This window comes from Phoenix dactylifera, chromosome 18 (assembly GCF_009389715.1).
Source record: "Phoenix dactylifera cultivar Barhee BC4 chromosome 18, palm_55x_up_171113_PBpolish2nd_filt_p, whole genome shotgun sequence".
NCBI lineage: Eukaryota > Viridiplantae > Streptophyta > Magnoliopsida > Arecales > Arecaceae > Phoenix > Phoenix dactylifera.
Genome location: NC_052409.1, coordinates 3,722,892 through 3,745,355, shown reverse-complemented (window position 1 = coordinate 3,745,355; position 22,464 = coordinate 3,722,892). Strand labels below are relative to the sequence as shown.

General features: G+C 39.8%; 3 protein-coding genes across 13 annotated transcripts; 2 read left to right on the top strand and 1 right to left on the bottom strand.

Annotated features, from left to right (window-relative positions):
• Positions 1-332: 332 nt before the first annotated feature.
• LOC103722369 (protein ROOT PRIMORDIUM DEFECTIVE 1) lies at positions 333-2,003 on the top strand. The gene has a single exon (XM_008812909.4). It carries the CDS (start codon positions 664-666, stop codon positions 1,861-1,863), a length of 1,200 nt encoding a protein of 399 aa, XP_008811131.2. The 5' UTR covers positions 333-663; the 3' UTR covers positions 1,864-2,003.
• A 1,245-nt stretch (positions 2,004-3,248) lies between these two features.
• Positions 3,249-4,615, bottom strand: LOC103724068 (F-box protein At5g49610-like). Its single transcript, XM_008815222.2, has 2 exons — positions 3,639-4,615; positions 3,249-3,348 (listed from the first exon to the last, which is right to left on the bottom strand). Exons 1-2 carry the CDS (start codon positions 4,613-4,615, stop codon positions 3,249-3,251), a joined length of 1,077 nt encoding a protein of 358 aa, XP_008813444.2.
• A 6,053-nt stretch (positions 4,616-10,668) lies between these two features.
• Positions 10,669-21,093, top strand: LOC103722378 (F-box protein At5g39250-like). Of its 11 annotated transcripts, none has more exons than XM_017846944.3 (3): positions 10,669-10,687; positions 18,988-19,076; positions 20,010-21,093. In XM_017846944.3, exon 3 carries the CDS (start codon positions 20,141-20,143, stop codon positions 20,897-20,899), a length of 759 nt encoding a protein of 252 aa, XP_017702433.1. In that variant the 5' UTR covers positions 10,669-10,687; positions 18,988-19,076; positions 20,010-20,140; the 3' UTR covers positions 20,900-21,093. The 11 variants fall into 11 exon arrangements, with proteins under 11 accessions (XP_017702433.1, XP_038971351.1, XP_008811157.1 ...); XM_039115423.1 differs by having other exon boundaries at positions 10,670-10,687; positions 18,988-19,053; XM_008812935.4 differs by lacking the exon at positions 10,669-10,687 and adding an exon at positions 10,694-10,925 and having other exon boundaries at positions 18,988-19,046.
• Positions 21,094-22,464: the final 1,371 nt, after the last annotated feature.

Below are 22,464 nucleotides of genomic sequence, written 5' to 3'. Positions count from 1 at the left end.
GGTACCTAAATAACGGGATGAAGTTCTCTGTGTTCTCTCATTTCTGTAGCTTTGTAACCAAGTGAGACCCAAGTAACAATGACCTGGGGGAGGGGGAAGAGGGCAGAACCTTATCCATGTAGCAGCTTTCACTGGGCTTCTGTTTCACCAAAAAATGTTCGATGCCGGTCGCAAGTTTTCGCGTGTTCTTCTCAATCCGTAGAAAATTTTAATAGGCCATCCACGTCTGAGTACGTCATCTCGGTGTCACCTCTGAAAGAAAAGCATATTTACAACAGTTTAATCGACGTCTGCATATTTCGAACTCGGACAATTTGGATGGATTTTAAGCTTCCATATCACTAGGCTACCATCTTAGTGAAGTCCAAATAACATACGATGGTATCCTTTTTCTCTGTGTTGTTGAAATGGAAACGAGGTGTTATGGAGAAAATCAAACAAAATATTGGAGAAACTAGGGAAGGTATTAGTGCGGGTTGTGACATTAGCCTTAGCATCCATCGGTTCTCCGCGCGCTGGGACTGAGACGGCCCTTGCCGCCGCCGCGAATTCACGCCCAAGGCATCGTCGAGATTAAGGAGCGGATGAAGCGGGACTCAGGGTGACTCGTTTCCTCAGCCGAAAAAGAAGTTTGTCGCTCCCTCTGGTTCTCTCGCCCGGGTAATGCGGGCTCGCTCCGCCCTCCTCCCGGCCGTCTTGGCCCGATCCAAGACCACCTCCGCCCAGTACGTGGCGGCGAGGCACATCGACCCCACCTTCGAGAAGCTGATGGACGGCTACAAGCACCTCCTCAAGGTGGCAGCCGTCCAGGACCTCATCATCGCCTCCCCTGGCCTCTCCCTTCCTCTCCCCCTCCTCTCCGCCGCCGCCCCAAAACTTCGCCTCAACCGCGGCGCCCCCCACTTCGTCCGCACCTTCCCCCGCGTCTTCTCCCTCCACTACGATCCCTCCTCCTCCCAGGCCCTCGTCCGCCTCGCCCCCTCCGCCGCCCAGGTCGCCCTCCAGGAGTCCTCCGCCGCCTCCGCTGCCGTCCCCGCCGCCGTAGATCGCCTCTCCCGCCTCCTCTCCATGTCTCCCTCCCGATCCCTTCCCCTCCGCGCCATCTTTCGAATCTGGAAGGAGCTCGGCCTTCCCGACGACTTCGAGGATTCGATCATTGCCCGTAATCCTACTATCTTCTCGCTCCGGGACAACCCCCGGGAGCCCAACACCCATCTGTTGGAGCTCGTCGGGGGGAACCCTAGCCCTAATTTCACACCGGCGGTGGAGGAGTGGCGGCTCCGGGAGCGGGGAAGGGAAGGATCCAAGGCAGATGAGATGGAGCTCAGGTTCGGGTTCAAGCACGGATTCCCTCCCGGAATGCGGCTCGCCAAGAATTTCCGTGCCAAGGTGAAGGAGTGGCAGCGGCTGCCATATGTTGGTCCGTACGACGCCGCCGCCGGCGGCCTTGGAGCGGGGAGTTCAAAGGACAGAATGAAGCGAATGGAGAAGCGGGCCGTGGGGATTGCGCACGAGTTCTTGAGTTTGACGGTGGAGAAGATGGTGGAGGTGGAGAAGATCAGCCAGTTCAGGAAATGGTTCGGGATCGAGCTTAACATCCGGGACCTGTTCTTGGACCACCCGGGGATCTTCTACCTGTCGACCAAGGGGAAGCGGCACACAGTGTTCCTCCGGGAGGCCTATGACAGAGGGAGGCTGATCGATCCAAATCCAGTATACGAAGCGAGGAGGAGACTTCTTGAGCTTGTGCTGATGCGGCGGCGGGGATTGGACGGAGCTCAGCTGGGAGTGGAAGAGCCGGCGACGCAGGAGGAGGAGGAGGAGGAGGAGGAGGAGTCAGGTTCGGCTGCTGACGACGTTTGAGTGGTAGTTCAGAAACCCAGTGGGAACTCAAAAATCAATTAAGAGTACAAAACTTTTTAATAGTTTTAAGCAATACACAGCCAAGTTTTTATCCGCAAACCATGGTTAATCAGTCACTTATTCTTTTCCTTTCTTTTTTATTTTCTCAAGTTAGACAATGTGCAATTTTATTGTGCATCTCAGCTTGGATAAGCCCGAAAATTTAAGAGCCGGTTTGGTATTGCTTTTGTTCCTTATTTTATTTTCAAAAATCCAAGAAGAAAAATGAATTCGACGGAACAATGTAAATTTGTAAATGATAAAGCTTTTTTTCCTCAAATTGTTTCCAAAATTTTAACAGCTTTTAGGAGCAAAGATTAATTGCTTTCATGAAAGAACGAAAACAAAAGCAGGGAGAGTAGAAATTTTGTGCAAATGCTGTCTTTGACATCAATCTTCGTGTGACATTCTACTTAATTTGTAGAGAAATAAAAACATTATGATGCCACACATGCCCTTAATAATTGTTGAGCAAATACTACAGGTTGGCTTGCTTGATCTCAGTGTTTCTAGCCGGCTGGGTTCGTCGATCACTGGATTTGATATTGTCGTCTGGATATGGTGATGCATGCGGGTCTGTTACCAAACTTAGCCTCTCTTTTTTTTTCAATTTCTATTCAGTCATAGGTTGACAAGAGTTTGGTACTTGTTTTTTTTTTTTATCTTTGAATGTTGAGAAATCGAGGTTTTATAACTGTTGAGAGGATGTCTATGAAGTGGAAACAAATGCCAAAAGGCAGAGGGTAGTACTTGTGACCTCTATATCACATATTGATGGGACCTCTCCAATTCAAACCGAACCAGAGGGTTCCAACTAATGAACTATATCACATATTGATGGGGGGCCTGGAGACTAGCAAACGTGAAAAATTCAAGCTGATATAAAAGTGGTACGGCTGCAAAAAGATGGTTTGATTTTGACCAAGCCTGCCCGAATCTGGAAATACATGATTTTGGATCACATAAAACTAATGATCTGATTTGCAAAAATTACTTTATAAAAATATACATCTATTATTATGAGTTTGACAACTTCCCCCTCCCCTACCAAAAAAATAAATCTCAATCTAAGGTCCTGGACCAATAATTCAAACTAAGTACAATTCAAGCTGGAACTGATGCAAGCCCTAAACATGACAAATTCAACAGCACAAAAAGAGGTTACACATGTAGGCATTGCTAAACACATTTGCATGGAACATCTTAGTCACCATAATATAAGATGTAACAAAAACAATACTACCAGTTGCACTAATTGACACCTATTACAAAAACAAAACATTATAGATTTTTCTCTTTAAAATCCAAACAGGACAATCAATTGCTCGACCATCTTCAAAATATTGCTACTCCAGTGGAACCAGATCAGACTCGAACTTGAAAACTTCCTGAGCAAATGGATGATCAATGCAAATATTTGCGAGCACCCCTCGTGAAAGGTCATACCTGCAACCAACATAGACCAATTTTAGTGTTAAAACCTTAAAATTAACAAATACATACATACATTACATATATAGAATAAAAAAAATTCGTGCATGTGCACCATAGAGTGTTGTACAAAGCTTGATAGCCACCATATTATCTGATCAAAGAGATGGATGGTTATCGAACAGGATGGCCTAATGTGCTATATAAGGCGCATCGTTGTTGATAGCCATCTATCTCATGATGGTGGCTAGAGCAGATACTATGGTGCAAAATGCGAACAACAAATGCAAGATCAGTAACCTCACCATGTTACCCTGAAGAAACTACCCATAAATGCAACATCAGACAAATACAAATCCTCGATGGTCAAAGCTGGGTCATAATTGATGGCTTCTAAGCTCACCACCTTTCTCTCCTCCCATATTTGCTCCTCGTAGTTGGCCATGACCCAAATCTCCATCCACTGTTTCTCAACTAGCACCAAGCAAAGTTGGCCTTCACACTTCACTAATTTCCTGCAGTCCCACCTCATCTCATCTTCCCCAACCTCTTCAGGCAATGGAATCAATTTCCAGGTCTCCTTGTGGATATCAAATGCAAAGATATTACCCTCGTATGTCAGCCAATGGAGGGCTCCATTGACTGACACCGCTGCCTCCTGCCTGAGTGAGCCTGAAGGCAGCTGGACGTCCCTCGACAGCCTCCAAGCTTGAGACCGCGAGTCGAAGATCTCACACCGCAAGCAGTCGAAGTTCTGTTCTGCCTGCGAGAACCGAATAATCTTGTACTCCAACGGTCCAGTGGAGCAGGCCACCATGGCAATCCTCTTAGTGAGATACCTGGTCTTTGGATTTGGTATCCACCACCATTGTCGAGTTGCTGGCTTGCAAACATAATACCGGCCGGGGATGCCGTCGTACCACTGGCTGGTGCAAAGCACGATACCTCGACATCCCACTGCTTCGATCTTCACATCTCTGGGAAGGAAGTCGAAGGATAAAGGTCGGACCGAGGGCGGCAATGGCTGGATGGAGACGAAGCTTGAGTGGTAGTGGTTGTGCCGCATGCTCTGGATGAAGTAACCCGATATCGTCTGGGTTCGGCTGCAATGGAGGGAGGTGAAGGCAGGCTCGTAGGTGATCTGACGCCATTGCCGGCACACCCATCGGCAAGCAGGGAGGGCTTCGAGTGGGGCTCGGGTGAGGATCTCGAAGACGACAGCCTCAGGCAGCGTGAAGGAGCTCTCGGTGTCTTCATGTCGACCTTCTTGCATGGACGCCATCTTTCTCGATCTGCAGGAAGACAAAGCTATGGGAACTCCCTAGGTGCGTTATATAACGAAGAGTTCAGGAGACCTGCACTCCTAATAGGACTTGGACTGAGAGCGGTAGCTACGGAAGTGGAGTATTTATCGGATTAAGATTTGTTTCTTTCTAACCAAGTTAGGTTAATCCTGTTTTACTTCCAAGAATTAGCAGTCTAAACAAAAAAAAAGACTTTATCTTTTTCCCTTTTTTTTTACTGATAATTATAAAGAAAATCCAATCATCAAGAATAAACAAATCTTATCTTCTTGGAGAAAATTTAAATTTAAAAAATATAGTAATACATCCTAATGACTCATGATCCTATAGTTATCTGCTTGAATATGGTCGACGGTTTCCTAGATACTAGTAATTTGAGGAAAGAAAAACAGATATGGCAAACCCAAAACAGAACAGCGGCCAAATCGGTGTTTCAGTATCATGACACAGATGACCACCTGAAAGAGGCAACCGATACTTGTAACAGAATAGAATTACATGCTGAACTCCCTGAAAACACAAGCAAGATAACTCTCTGTACGTAGGGTTATGTAGATGTAACAGACGGACAATAAATACTTTTAAGAGTTTCTCAAATAGGACCTCAGTCTTTGTGTACAGATAGGTACACTAACATGGACTAGCTCATGCATTGCAATGTGACCCTGATACCAAGCAAAGCCTAAAGTTGAGATACAAATTTTGGGTGCCCAGGCCAAGCGGCACCTGTCACTAAATTGCGGTCGGTGAAGCAGCGATCTACGGGTTCGGGCTCCGACCATGTTGCTCCGGCCAGCACCACATTAAGCTTCCCCTACAACAACATAGGCACACAAGTACTTCTAATGTATTGTCAATTAACAGAAGAAAGAGCATACATTTTCCCATTTATGATCACCATGAGTACAATGCCTAGCTTGGATCGGAGTAAGATTTGTTTCTTTCTAGCCAAGTTAGGTTAATCCTGTTTTACTTCCAAGAATTAGCAGTCTAAACAAAAAAAAGACTTCGATACGTTATCTTTTTCCCTTTTTTTTACTGATAATTATAAAGAAAATCCAATCATCAAGAATAAACAAATCTTATCTTCTTGGAGAAAATTTAAATTTAAAAAATATAGTAATACATCGTAATGACTCATGATCCTATAGTTATCTGCTTGAATATGGTCGACGGTTTCCTAGATACTAGTAATTTGAGGAAAGAAAAACAGATATGGCAAACCCAAAACAGAACAGCGGCCAAATCGGTGTTTCAGTATCATGACACAGATGGCCACCTGAAAGAGGCAACCGATACTTGTAACAGAATAGAATTACATGCTGAACTCCCTGAAAACACAAGCAAGATAACTCTCTGTACGTAGGGTTATGTAGATGTAACAGACGGACAATAAATACTTTTAAGAGTTTCTCAAATAGGACCTCAGTCTTTGTGTACAGATAGGTACACTAACATGGACTAGCTCATGCATCGCAATGTGACCCTGATACCAAGCAAAGCCTAAAGTTGAGATACAAATTCTGGGTGCCCAGGCCAAGCGGCACCTGTCACTAAATTGCGGTCGGTGAAGCAGCGATCTACGGGTTCGGGCTCCGACCATGTTGCTCCGGCCAGCACCACATTAAGCTTCCCCTACAACAACATAGGCACACAAGTACTTCTAATGTATTGTCAATTAACAGAAGAAAGAGCATACATTTTCCCATTTATGATCACCATGAGTACAATGCCTGGCTTGGATTAGCACAGAAGACCAGAAAGCAAACATTCGAGTAGATATGCTTATACATAATATAACTCATGAAAGGGGAGTGCAATAGTCACTTCTCAAGACGCTAAATGCATCCCATTGGAGAGTAGGGTGTTTCACAGAGATGAAGGTGAGAAAAAACAACAACTGAAATTATGTAATGGATGTTAGATTCATTATAGTGGAAATGCAAAGCTAAACAAGTGCCTGCTCAAAGCATAATATGGATCAACAACATTTAAATTATATACAACATGCAGCAAATGTCAGAGTCCAACCGAGCTAGAAACAATATCATGTTTGTCTTGGGTTTACTTGCAAATGGCTTTTTCAAGAATAACTAGGTAGGGTCTCAAGTATTATGATCGGACTTGTCCATAGAGTAAGGATGGATCATGACAGTTATCTAAATGGTAATCTAGCAACCTTTGATGAATTGCCAATTACGTAATTAAGATTTGAGGAATGGAAATCCATAGTCAAAGTTCTTGATGTTTGTTAGTCCAAACCTTAACTCAATATGGATAATTGAAGATCATCTGGAAACTGAATTCTAAGATCGTCGACTTAAAAGGTCATTTAAGCAGAACCTTGAAAAAGTAATAAAAACACCCACTCATGTTCTCCTACTTCGTCTAAAGCAAAATAGAATATGGTTCTAAAGGCAGAGCTTATTAAGAACAGAGAATTCACCATCATGAAAAGGGTAGGTAGATTAAAGATCAAAATGGCAACTGTTCAACAATGACGTGTCGGCTTTGGAGGTACTCTGGTTGCTTTACCAATCAAACAGGAAGAAAGAATCTTTAGAAGGCAGCTAGAAAATATCATCTGTTGATCATTTATTGAGAAAGGTAAAAGGAATCCCACTCCCATCAACTAGAAGCAGTTGATCCATGTAATCAAAAGAGAAAGTTGATACTGGGTCTCATATAGGGTTAGGGCTGACATCATATATTACACACCAGAGGAGCATTCTCTACTATATAGTTTCATTTCAACACTAGCCTGCCAAAAAAATTATGGAGGTGAAGTTTACAGTCTAATAACTGCCTTCTTGAAAACTGATACAAACGATAGGGATGGAATAAGCCAATGCATCCCTTTTTGGACTTACAAAGTCAATGCAAGTTCATTATTTTCTCCAAGAAGTGACAAGAAAGCAATATGAGACAAACTTCTAATTGATTTGCTTTGGTTCCTTGACACTGAAGTTGAACTAGGTGTCCAAGTATGGAGCCTAAATTGGACAAGTTCTCAAGAGGCTTGTAGTAGGGGTTTGAACTAGGTGTTTAGGTATGGTGCCCCGTGTTGGTGCCTTTTCCCTTGCATTGTCTTATCTTTTCTGATCTTGTTGGCTGTACTCACACCCATCGTGTGTGAGCCGCCATTGTACCAAAAAAAAAAAAGTATGATGCCTCGGACATTGTCTCAGTACCCCTTCTAATTGATTTGCTTTGGTTCCTTGACACTGAAGTTGAACTAGGTGTCTAAGTATGGTGCGTAAATTGGACAAGTTCTCAAGAGGCTTGTAGTAGGGGTCTGAACTAAGTGTCTAAGTATGGTGCCTCGTGTCGGTGCCTTTTCTCTTTCATTATCTTATCTTTCCTGATTCTGTTGGCTGCACTCACGCCTATCGCATGTGAGCCGCCGTTGTACCAAAAAAAGAAAAAAAGCAAGGTGCCTCGGACATTGTCTCAGTACCCCTTGTCTCTAAGATTTTCTTGCAGCTTCTCTTTTTCCAACCAATTCACTTTCACTTATTATTTAGAAGCTGAGATGTGGCTGCAACCTTCAGGCTGCCTGAGTGGCGCCCAGGATTGGTGAGGAGAGGCTGAATTCAATCAGTAGCCTACTAACAAAGTGAAGAAAAAACTTCCCCAGCCCATGTTGATCCACAGGCAGGGATGTGTTTCGGCCTAATGTTGCCAATATAAGGAGATTGTGAGAGGAAGAATACAACAACTGGGGTTAAAAAAATTTGAATTGTGGGTTTGAAGTGAAGGCATGGGAATGGGACTGAATTGAGAGATATCAAGCAATAAGATGTAGCTTCACTGTCATGTTGTGATTTCATTTGAGGAGTGATAATGAACATCTCATCATTCGGTTTGCTGAAAATCTTCATATATATTGCTTTTTTGGTAAGAGATTTATAGATTTCTAGAAATGGCGTTCAGATTGCTTATGACTTTCGGACTCAGCTCTTGATGAAGTTTGGTGGTTGCAGATGCCATAAGTTAGGAGGAAATTGTGACATGAATCCCAGATTGGCTTCTGGAGTCGAAAAATATTTGCTTTTGCACTGGCAGGTGCTATGGAAAATGATCATTAGATAAGTTGAGAATTAGCAAATATTTTGATGATTATGTTTAGGATGAGTTGTGGTGTTGCATTTGCCTTTATGTTTGAGTATTCCAAAAACTATAAATGCTACTGAATCATTCAACATTTGATGATTCAAGGATTTCACTATAGTGTGGAATAACATAAGTTGGAAACACCCCCTCCCAAAAAAAAAATCAGGGTTAACCTAATCGTGTAGCAAATTTAATTGCCGCTGAATCTCGGGGTTGCATGCCAACTCTGGTAGTCCATGGAGCTAAACATCAAAACCAAGTTGATGGGGCTTCGTCAATCACCAAGTAATCCCAGACTGCAGAACAATGCTGTAACATGAACAATGAAAACTCATAATATGCCAACTGGCTAAGTTATGGAAGTCTTGTAACAGGGGATGTGGTCAATGTTGTTCTTGCTCAGAGAATTCGGTTGAGCTTCTATCAATCTTAGATGGATTTTTTTTTTAAAAAAAATCCACTCTACAATAGATTCTATAAGAAACAATTAGATTTTTTTTTTTATTCTTTTTTTCCGTAAGTCTGCTTTATATTTAGCCTCTCCTTTACCAAATTGCTCCTGCTTATAACTAATAGTGTATTTTTCCCTAATGGCCAAAGTATATATGGTGCCAAAATGCGGTAGTGCCTTCTCATCTTCTTTATTCCTGATTAATATAGCAACATGATATAACTATACTTATAAACTTGAAATAATAAATATTTGAGTTGGTCGAATAGATGCGACTGACAACTAGAATGATAGGCTTTGATCAATTGAACTATTTGCAAGGTCTGCCCCGAAAAAAGAGCTCCTTCCTTCAAATTGCGCTAAATGCTAGAAGTTGATTCTTATAGGTCTTATCACTGAAGTGGATTTTTTTTTTTTCATCTACACAAGGCTCTAACCATACCTATACCTTTCATGCCATATTTATATGGTATCTGCGCACACTCTAAGATCTTTCATGAAATTATTGGCCACCATTTTGAAACCACTCGTATTATCACAAAAATGAAAAAGAAGCTAGATGATGCATGGGATAGGGCACTTTGTATCTTTTTAAGGATAATTTTATTCTTCTGAAACAGCTATTTATGTGCAAATTTATGTGTTGAATGATGGTGGGGGATTGGCAATGAATGTGGAAGGATTGGTTCAATCCCAAATCAGTGGGATATCAAGGAGGCAATAGCCTCTCATATATGGCCTCACCTGCTCCTTTAAAAAAAAAAAATCACAAAAGGGCTTTTTGTAGGAATAGTTTTTCTTTTTTCTGAATTGTAGGAATAATGGGAACAATATTCTCTTTTCTGAATGTAACTAAAGTCCACAACTAACAAGCATTTCAATATCTATTAGGAGATTCAAATATAATTATAGATCAACTAGGATAGTTAACATCTCCAAAGATAGGATCTTAACACTATGCTTGTCATAGCTAGGTAGGGCCAAGTAGTTTTTTTTTTTATTTTTTATTTTTTACACCGACAGCTCACACTAATCTCGCATGAGCATTGCTTATAGAATCAAAAGCCAAAATGCTCCATAATAGTGGAGGAACAGGTACATCTAGGATCTAGAGAAATTTTTCAGAATGAAGAGTAACAAAAAAGGCGATCCAGTTAGCAGATTTATTCGTCTTTCGAAACATATAGTCTGAAAGACATCGCACTTTTGTAGTAAGCACTGGACGTCCCCTAAGATCGGAAGGTCGATAACCTCCGACCCCTTTTATGGAATTCTTTCAACCATTTTTATTGAGTTTTTCTCCAGAATGATGCACCGGGGCATCCGAAGAAGAATAAAATCTTTATCGGCAAGTTTGGGGTTAAAAAGCAAACCGAAAAGCTAAACAGCAGACTTAGTTCGTGTCGGGTTGGATTCGGACTTCGGAGCCAGTTTTTAACCGTGCATCAGCTTACTCGTTTCAGGTGCCTACTCCGGTCGGTCATCCGTAAGACCTTTAACCCCGACTCCTCTCCCCAATTCCTCTCGGTCTCCTCCACGCCTCCCCACTCCTTCCCTTCCTCTCCCCATTTCCTGAAGAACGTGGACCGCTATCCGGTGGTCAGGACGTCGGCGAAGGAGCTCCGATCATCCCTCTCCGGCGGGCTGATCTCTCACCCGCCCATCCGATATCAGTTGGCGATCCGCCGCCTCTCATCTCACCTCCGCGCTCCGATCGCATGCGTGTACCCTCCCCCTTCCCTTCTTTTTTTCTGGCTTCGTCTTTCCGACGAGATCGGTTCCACCTCCTCTCCTCGGTCTTCGCCCAAATCCTTCGTCTCTAACCCTAACCCTAACCGAAAACAAGCATAGTATAATGTCTATCAAATCTGTGGAGTTTGTGTTAATTTAGCAATTATTTTGACTATGGTTTGTTGAATTGTGACTGAATTATTGTGATTGGTTGATATTGTTCGTTGCTCTCAGTTTTGCGGATTTCCAGGCAATGTCCTCTTTTTATGTAAATACCTGAATGCATTTATGCATCTGAATTCTTTATGTTTGTGCATGGTTCTCTATGGAAAGCTTTTTGGTAAGCTAAAATAAGGTTATAGCTTTCATCTAGGTGAGGTTTCCAGGTGGAGGTTATAACCAGATATTGGCTATTAAATATATTTTTTTTCCTGTTTTGGGGGGATCTTTAGAATAATGTGTCCCTCTTTTTCAGTGGCAGAATCTAGGTGGAGAGGATCTTTATGTGTATCTTGGTTTCTGTATTTTCCTACTGTAAAGGTATGAAGGTTAAGGATTTTAGGACTTCTATTTTGTTCGTTTTGGATTTTAGTGCAATATTTTCCTATATTGAACTATGGCATAGAGAGGACTTGTCTGAATTCTTATGCAAACTTGGATGAAGGATTTTCAGTCTGTGTCGATAGCTAAAAGCTGTGGTCTGTTTTTATTCTCATATTTGTGTCTCCTTAGCACCAAGGGGGTTAAGGGAAGGAAAGTTTGTAATTTATGATGAGGTGTTAACTTCCATGTTTAACGTCTTTGATGTATTTGACTTGTTGGGTGTTACACCTCTTTTAATGTGCCATGTTGTATTCCAGGGTGGTTTGTATGGGGAACGAAAGATAGCTTTCCCAAAAAATCATATATTTTGTTGTTACTTAATTTCCTTAGTTACATTATTTCTCATCATTTTAGGTTGTTGGCTTAAAACACTAGAAAATGGAAATCCATTTGTTGGATATACTGACCTTTAGTTATAACTTTTAGTTGAGTGTGTGTGTTTGTGTCGGTATATAGAGTCTCTTAGATCTCAGACAGCTCAAGGTTTTAATTTTTTGTATCTCTTGGTTATAAATATAAACTCTGACATTCTGTTCTTCCGTTTCAACACTTGGATCATCCACTCACTGACTTTTTGGTGCTCTGATCATTTCTAGGTAGTTCTTCAATTCTCTCCAACGACATCCAGCTTTCCAATTTATGTATTATCTTTTTTGGTCTGTTGTTTATAGACTATCCATTCTTGGTTCCATGGGCTCTAATTTCTTGCTTTAGTTTTTTGGTCTATCTAGTTCACCTTTTGTTTGTTTATTGTGATGTGATCAGTTTTGTACAGAAGACAAAAAGAAGCCTGTCATAATCTTCTTGAAGTCATGATTAACAAGTGATTTTTTTTTGGTTTTTTGTTCTATGTTGTATTCTGACTGGATATTCCATGCATGATTATTTGGTGATGTAGGTTCCATAAGCTAAGATATATGGGAGTATATGTTGTTATCACCCAATTTTATGAGGATTGTCTTCTGGAATTTAGACATAACACGTTGTCATGTAATTCTTTTGACACCAAAAGTCAAATTATTAAAAGAAGAAGTTCTGTAATATGCATGTAATATACATACATACGTGTGTATATGTATATGTTTAAATATACAATGGTTGCAATTGTTTTGGTTGGAAATTGAATACTAGTGAATGCTTGCATTTATTTGGTGAGAATCTTAATTTGGCTAGTTTATGCCACAATTCTGTACTGTTGCATTTTAATTTTGTCATGAATGATACTTATGTATGCCACGTATGTTGCATTTCAATACTAGTATGTACTAGATCCAGGGGTGGCCCAATGTATTTGGAGACCTAAGGCGAACTTACTAAAAGAGGCCTTTTTAAAAATAATAATAATAATAATAAATTTTTAATAAGTGTAAAATACTTTAAAAATTTATTTAAAAATAATCCGTCTAGCTTTTTGAGATGCAAAATTACTAATCAAACTTTTGTACTCAAGATTCATTAAAATAATATTTTCAATCGATAATATAGCTAATCCATTTAATCTTTCTTGGGACATAGTTGACCGCAAATAAGATTTTATCAATTTTAATTTTGAAAAACTTCTTTCAGCAGAAGCAACTGTTACAGGTATTGTTAACAATATCCTGTAAGCAATGCATGCATTTGGAAAAGAATCTGTTTTTTTAATAAAACTTAAAGTATCAATAGAGGTACTATTTTCTATTTGTAAAACTTCTTTTAAAACGTTTAACTCCGAAAACAAATCAAAACCATCAATATCAGAATATTCACCGTGCTTTAAAAAGTTTTCAAGATTAAGACAATACTTTTTCAAATTCTCTTCATTCAAAGATTTTAACTTTCTAAAATTAAACAAAAAATCAAAAACATCTTCATATATGGTGAATTGTTCAAACCTATTTTGAATTGAAAAAATAGCTTGATCTACTATATATAAAAAGTAATCAATTCTAAAAGATTCTTCAGCTGATCTTGTTGTCTCATCATCAGTATTTTCATCAAATTGTTTTTTTACGGATCACACGTTTTTCACGAAATGTAGGTTCTATTTTCATTTCATTTGCAATTTCTTTAGATGAATTCAAAGCATTCATAAATCCATTTTCTCTATAACTTTTCAAATAAAAAAGAAGACCTTTTAATTGATCTATAGCAACATCAATATGCATGTCTTCAGATTGTAAGTTCTTACTAACTGAGTTAACATCAAACAATATATCGTACCAAATATTCATGCCTAATAAGAATTTAAAATTTTCAATCTCATATGTAGCTAAGCATATGGCTTCACTCTTTATTTTAGGATCTTCACTAGTTTCCGCTAATTGAACTAAGGCATCTCTTATTTTAGGAGCTTGATGTTTAATTGCTTTGACACTTTCAATACGACTTTTCCAACGTGTCTATGACAGAGGTTTAAGAGTTAATGTAGATACATTATCTTGTAAAATATTCCATCGTTTTGTAGAAGAAGAAAATAAGGTATAAATTCGTTGTATTATTCCAAGAAAAGATATAGCTTTAGGACATGAGTTAGCAATATCACATAATACTAAATTTAAGTTATGACATCCACATGGTGTGTAAAACGCTCTAGGATTTATATCTAATAATCTTTTTTGTACACCTTGATGTTTTTCTTTCATATTAGACCCGTTGTCATACCCTTATCCTCTTATATCATTAACCTCAAGTTTATATTTTTCTATTATATTTATAAGTGCACCAAAAATGCCTTTTCCAGAGGTATCATCTACTTCTAAAAATTCTAAAAAATATTCTTCTATTTTTACTGGACTTGTTGAAGTATCTACACATCTTAAAACTAGAGTCATTTGTTCTTGATGGCTTGCATCAGGAGTGCAATCAAGTATTACAGAAAAGTATTTTACTTCTTTAATCTTTTTAATTATTGCAGTTTTAACTTCAGATGCTAACATGTGAATCAATTCATTTTGAATCTTATGACCTAAATAATGATTATGAATTTCACCATGTTGAATGCGTCGAACATGTTCTTGCATTACTGGATCAAATTCTGCAATCATTTCAATAAGACTTAAAAAATTTTCATTATTGTTTTGATAGATCTTTTCATTCTTTCCCCGAAATGCTAAATTATTTTTTGCGAGATTTTTTACGACAGCAAGAATTCTCAATAATACTTTTTTCCAATGATCTTTCTCTTGGTTTATTTGTTCTTGGAGACTTTTGTCAATTGTCTTATTTTTCAACAATCTCACTTCTAAATTAATCCACTTATTCATGCTAGTAATATGTTCACTAGTTATTTCATGACTTTTGAGTATAACACCTAGATTTTTCCAATTCCTAGTTCCTTCATTGACTAAGTGACTCGTGTTAGGTGTTGAATCAAATAATTTACAACAAAAGCAATATATCCTATCCAAATCCTTCGAATACACTAACCATCTTCTATCATGTTTTTCACCATTAGGTAATTTACGACTGTAATGTAGCATAGAGAAGTGTCTATTATTTTCATCCCTAGGAAAATGAAGATCATAATCTCTAATTGGACCTCTTTCCACTAATAAATCTCTCAACTTTGTATCGATTTGTTTCCATTGATCAGGATCGTATATATTTGTAGAAATAGAACTAGTTTCATTAAGCTCTACACTATCCTTATTTATTCTATCTCCTTCTAATTTCTCATTGTGTTCTTCACCATGAATATGGTTGTCAATCTCATTTTGTTTCATTCTTTTCATGTCATCTTCTAGCTCTATTTCGGGTGCTTGTTCTGTTGCTAATTCCTGAGTTAAACTTGATGTGGTGTTTTGTTTGTTTGTGACAACAAATCTATCTAAAGCTACTTTTTGATATTGAACGAGTTTTTCGATTTTTCTTTTTTTTTTGAGTTTTTCATATCCACATTCATATTTTCTATGAAACATTTGAATCTAAAAACTATATTATTAAACAAAGCAATTAAGACAATCACTATAAACAAATCAAAATATAAAAGAGTCGAAAATGATAAAATTTGATAATGTTAAGAAAAACGAACTCAAGCTCCGACAAGCGGGGTCGGAGACTGACAGGTGGAGTTGAAGAAGGGACCGAAGACACAACCGTCGAGATTTGAGAACGCCCAAGATGCAAACTATTCAAAAACGGTAAGATGAAACCAACAATCAAAATTAGAAGAGAAAAATTGTAACAAAATTATAGGAATTGTAACAAAATTAGAGGAATTAGAAGCAGGAAATTATAAATTAAAAAAGTATGTTTCTTTAGAAACAAAAAATAGTGAAGGAAGTTTTATTGGAATAAAAAGGGGATCAAACTATCCTAGTATAACAGCACCTGGAGCCCATTCAATCAGAAATTCATGTGGAAATTGGTGTGGCTTTAACTTCCATGTAGAACCATATTACCTCATGGATAAACCATGATCCCACATGCGACAACACCGTGTGATTCCCCTGACTACTGGTTTCCAGACCCCCAGGTGAACTGATCTATATGGTATACCTATATTACCATTTACCACATTATGATGCAAGGTAAACTGTTAATTATGTGGAGCCCAACCTCATGATCTTGGTTGTGCTTGGGTTGACATCTACCATCCTGAACCTCAAAATGTTATGCAACCAAAATGCAGCTTTGAAGTTCTTCAAGCAAACCAAGAAATTAAACCATCATGCTTGGACATCAACCAGCTTTGATTTTAACTTTATTTTTCTTTCCTTTTCTATCATTCTTCATCTCATATTCTTATATAAATCATAAATGCAATGAATCCAATGGATTTTCCCATCCTTTGCCTAAAAAACAGAAAGAAATAACATATGGTTTACTGGTTTAGGCATTTCATCAAACATCTTTAAGTCAGAAAGAGACTTACAAGTTACAACTCAAATGCAGCAGCCAGCGGGTTGACGACCTGATCACCTGACGTGAAGAAATCAAGAAGATGGGGTCGCACCGTCGCAATCTCACAGACGTGAGTCAGGGGACGGCCGGACGGGAGTCGGGAGGGAGGCGAGGAGGTCGCGGGATGCCGGGGAGGCGGGGACGCCGGAGAGGTAGAGGAGACGACCTCGCCGGCTCGCGGGCGCGGCGAAGACTTGCAGGCAGCCGGGAGGGAGGCGAGGAGGTCGCGGCCTCGCGGGATGCTGGGGAGGCGGGGCGGGGAGGTGGAGGAGACGACCTCTCCGGCGAAGAGGATTTTAAACTTTAAAGGCTTGGGCCGATGTTGCAGACTTGTAGCATGTAGAGCACTAAGAGCAGTAGAAGAGGAGCTCAGCTGCAAAAGAGTATTGAGGAGGAGTGGAGCTGTGGAGGAGGATGATGAGGATTTTAAAGAAAAGGATGATGGGCGATGGCCGATGGGATTGGGATGGGAGTCACCGGTCACGGGATAGCATCGCGGCGAGACACCCTCAGTAGCTCAGGCGTCTTGTCGTGGTAGCCGTTGGCTCCTGCGGCCCTGCCTCAGGCGTCTTGTAGAAGCTCTACGTACACTGTAGGCTGTAGCTAGGAGTGGGACTGTGGGTGTGGGAGCTGGGAGGCTAGGACTAGGAGTCGTGGTCTGCGGCGTCTGCCGGTCTGGCGGGGGCCTTCCGTCGAGCCGGGGCCTTGGGCGACCGCCTAGGTCGCCTAAGGCTTGGGCCGCCCCTGACTAGATCAGTGTGCTATATATTGTCTTGAGCTAGCATGCATTAGTATGTTAACATCCCATTGCATCTATTGCACGGATGATATATTAATGTTATCCGTTATGTAAGGATGGACTGTGGTTACAAATTTTTGGACTTAATAGAAACTATAGCAATGTCCATTGTGATTGCTCTGCTATATGGCCCTTCTGTGCTGCCTATTGTGCCCTTTCGTGCTATAGCAGGTGCTTTTGGATTACCCATGAACTAGTGGTCAGTAAGGAGATGGAGGCCAAGCTTTATGACTAGTCTACTCTATGATATGGATGCTAGATGCATGAAAACGATATGGTTGAGGATGGCTCCCCTCTTTAAGCTATATTCTGCATTACAGCAGAGGTGTCTTCAAAGGATGCTAAATGTTGGGGTCAAAGAGCAAATGGTGACATTCCCCCACACAATAGGACACAATGTCATGAATGGAATCATTGGATGCAACTTCATTCAGTCCAGATAGACCACAGCTGGAAGTAGTTGATTCATGTTGGTTCAGTATTGTCAGTGCACTGCTGAATGCATCTGCCATTAATTTCATAGGACTCTATCGGGGCTTTTGATGTAATGTAGACATGCTAGTGTTCTTGTAGATAGTGCTTTAGCCTTCTGTGAGAAGAAACCATACCAAACAGAACATAGTTGCTGCTGTTGTTTTTGACCAATGATACGTATATGTTTTAGCAGGATGAGAGTGACTTGGCACATGCAGTGCTTGGTTCCTGGACCTTGGAGACATGCCCAGGCAAATGCTCTTGCCACCTCCATAGGCACCAATTTCTTCAGTATGAGGGATTTTACATGGATAAAATTTCAATATAGGCTTTGTGAATCAACTTACTCAAATGCATGAAGAAATCTTTGCTTGTCTTTAGGAACTTTTCTTAATTTGAATCAAGTTCCATTCTTCTTTGAATCAATTGATCTTCGGATTACAAATGCAGACTTAAGTATAATGATAGTAGGAATTAATTAGAATTTAGAAGAATGGGGGGTTAGATGCAAAAACAAAGCTAACTTAGTGATGTCAGTTGCTGATGTGAAAACTAATGCTAGCTGGACTACTGATCGGTAAAGTTGCTGTGCCATCTGGTGTCAACTCGAGTGCCTTTTTGCACAAATATTACACAATTCAAAACTAGGTAATCTAGCCTCTAAAATGAAGTTCTCAGCAATTTCTTAGTTGAATGTTATAACAATTTGAGATAGCTGCATCTAAGAACTTTCACAATATTGTTGCCTGATAATCCTCAATGCCTAGACTATTAATCTTTACGTATTTGTTTTAGATCCGGTACATCTTTGAAGCTTGCTCATAGATAAGGTGAACAAGCTGGGGGATTATGTAGTTATGTTTTACAGAATGTGGCGACTTAATTACTGTCATTTGTGCATTCATTTTGTAACATGACTTCCCTTTTATTGTAAAACTAAATGGCAACTGGTGTTTTTCACAATTGAAGTGGGTATTGCAACTTTTAGTAAAATTCTAGGCTCCAGATCTTCGTTGCCTATGTACTATTATAATTTAAAGAATTAGTAGAAAATCGTGACCCCTAAAGCATTTCAGTTTATGGGATTTATTGCTGAAAAGCATGCCTTAACTTATAGGCCATTTCAGTACAATCATCTGTTGTTTTTTGCTGTTTAGTGAGTTATATACATCTAGTGCTGTTTGACATTATCTTTTCACTTCCATGTGTGAATGCTTCTTTTTTATTATGCACTTGTGATTTTAGTCATTGGTGTAACTAAGTAGCTAATTATGTCTCATAATCTTATTTTCCAGGGTATTTTCGATGATGCTTTGTGGAGAAGCCATGATTTTGGAAGTTATAAATTGATTCAGTTGAGTGTAAGTGGCTAGTTTTGTTATAAGTAAGTTGAAATTCTTTTCCTTCTATCCAGACTATCCTTTGTTATTTTCTATAAAAACAAAAAAAGTAACATTTTGCACCAACATCTCCGACATTAATTAGCGTACTGCACGATACCAGTCAGAGATATGCCTAATTTCTAGTAGTAGTAAATTAGGTTCTCTTTTCTGGTGATCTAATTCGTGAATAATGGGTGGCAGGTTGGCCTTAAATCTCTTTTTTTTCCTTTAAATTTGACTCTGCTATTTTCACCTGAATCATCAATTATAGTAGCTGCATTTAATGATTGTAGTGATGAGATTATAGAACTATATTGGTTTTTTTTTTCAATCAAGTTGTCAACACCCGGTAAGTTGAGGTAGCTTTAGACACGAATGAAGTTGCTAAACCAGAAAACTTTATTTGAAATATGTGCTGGTTGACGATCTTTTGGACATACATTACATTTAGAATATCTAGGTATTTCTGGGGGCTTCATGTGCCTTCCTACTTTTCTTGTTTTTCTTTTCCGGTTAATACTCGTGTATGGGCATCTTATCTAGACCATGACAAAAATCATTTTTCCATTTGCTATCTGCTATTTCATTCCTATATGCTATGATGACTCTGTTCTCTACTGAATTCATATAGCATTAACTTCACCTTGGTTCCCTTGATTCCATCATGTTTCTCTGATTAAGAAACCCTTGATTTCATCGGAGCCTATTCTCCTGATAAGACTATCTCTGAACTTCATTGCATATGATTAATCTGTCCAAACCATTCCAATCTTCTTCTGCTTTTCTATCCTGCTGGTTGAATGAGTATGTTGATTTGAATTTAACAGGCCACTTTAGTTACTTAGAAGAGTTGCGATCAAATTTGTACTATTGATTCTTAAGGAAGAACTTGCCTGCAATGTGGTCTTTCTAAATACAACATGTTTACTTTGTAGGGAAATTGCTGATCCTGCCTTGCATTCAACTTGGTTCAACATCGTACCCTTCACCAACCTTTCGCATCCCTCTGGATCTATTGTATCTTTTTCTGCTTCTTTCCTGCTCGATTATTTTTTGGCAGTCCGGAATGACCAAAGATTGGTTGTGTGGTGAAGTTTTAAAGGCTGTCTTCCCTCTGCTTGATGGTAGAGACCTGGCCTCTTGCATGCTGGTATGTCGTCAGTGGAGAGACATTGCTAGGGATGACTACTTTTGGAAGTGCATTTGTGCCAAGAGATGGCCTTCAATCTGCAAAAGACCTCTTCCTGCCCTGAGCTACCACAAGGTTTTCCTAACCTTCTCCAGACACCAGCGGCCGCAGCCTCTTCTCCCGCCACGGTTATCATTCAATGATTTAGAGTTCTACATCGATCTTTGGTCTGAACAGGAGCTGATATTCTCTGAAGCTATCTCAGGCTGTGTGTTCCGGACAGGGATAAAGAACCCACCTCCTGGCATTTCCGATATCCTCAAGGCACACCTGAATGGCCCCGATTGCAAGATGGTATTGCAAGTGGAGCCAAGGTTCACTATTACTTTGGGAAGTAGGATCAGTGTGTCAGCTCTTGTAGGTCGCAAGGACACCAATCAGATTGCATGCATTCTAAGAGATTCTGTCTTTGATTATGTTGATGGCTGCGGCTTTAGGGCACTTGCCTTTGCCTATCTCAATTTTTCACCGGCACATCCATTCATATCTGGAATTAGAGCTTGGGTGTCCTTGCTGTTTATGGCGAATGGTAATGACAATGCCATTGATGTGTTTGGCATTGAGATAGACTTTTGCGATGCTGCTAGCAAAGAGCACGAGGTATTGTGGCTTCTAGACATGCTTGATTGGAAATAACTGCTGCATTTTGCTGGTGCCTGTATGTATATAGAAGCAACCTTGTAATTGACTGGTGTGTTAGGAATCGAAGATTCATATTTATTATTTTGTAATCTTTGTTCAAAGGTTGTATCGGCCATTAAACTTTGAGGATTAATTTATTTCTCTGATGCAGAAAATATGCAGCAAGGATGACCTGTTTAATCAATCTATACTTTGCTCTCAAGCTTGAGAACTCTAGTATGCCGTATGTGCACTGTGTTGCTCCTGCGGCATCTCTATTTTTGTGTTTTCCTAGTTATTATATATTCCGTTCTTGCTGTCTAGCCTGAATGGGTGATAGCCTGCCAAACACTTGAAAAACACCCAGAATAGGCTTTTTTTCCGGATATGTGCAGAAAGCAAGAGAGAGAAGGGATAATTCTAATCCACTATTTTATTCTTTTTTGGTAAATAATAGGAGGGGAGGAGGGGCAGAATTTCATCCGCGTAGCAGCTCTCAATGGGCCTTCCTTCCATCAGAAAATGTTCGATGCACGTCGTAAGTTTCTGCGTGCTCTTTCCAATTTATGGAAAGTTTCACTAAGTCATCCACGTGTGAGTACGTCACTTCAGCGTCATCTTAGTACTGATGGAAGAAAAGCATATCCACACAGAACCATCCGAACTTGGGGCATGTGGTCCTCTGATTTAATCGACGTCCGCGCACTTCGAATCCGGACAATTCGGATGGAGTCTAAGCTCCTACTACCGAGTTAGTAGCCTAGTCCACTAATTTGATGCAATATGAGTTATTAGGCACAATAGGGGAAACTTGTTCCTTTCATTTATTATGTTGCCTTCATTCAGTCTTTAAACACACCAAGAAGTGAGAGGGCAATATTACTATTGTGATAATATTCAAATTACTGCTTCATGCACTTACCCCTTCAACCAAATGCCAAGAAAAGACTTCTAATACACTGCTTCTACAATATAATAAATATCCCTTCAGAACTTATCCTCTTTACCAAACACCCTTGGATGGCGGCTGCTTACGGCCTGACTACACTTGTTTATTTCATGCACTCACCCCTTCAACTAAATGCCAACAAAAGACTTCAAATACACTGCTTCTACAATACAATAAATATCCCTTCAGAACTTATCCTCTCTGGCGGCTGCTTACGGCTTCACCACTGTGAGTCTTTAATAGTCAGTGTACTTTCCATAAAAAAATTTTCCTCTTATGTCAGGATTATATCTTGCCAGCATCGTAGCGCACCGGCTTCAACAGGTTTATATTTATTAATTCATAGCACTCGTTACAGTATATTTTGACAACAGATTTATCATAAAAGAAGGTCCTTCCTCTCGCCAAACAATTTTTCAACTAATTAATCAAGCATTTTTTGACCAAAAGATGAGCAACAAACCTTATTCCCTCCTCGCTTTATATGAGAAATGCCATAATCTCTAAATCTTCTTCGACTATCTTATATGGTTGCTTCCGTTCAAGGAAAATCAGCTCCGACGTCTGCAATTTTGCAATCAAAATTTTCCAAAAGTCCCCTTCTCTCATAATATCAGAAATTCCCAAATCC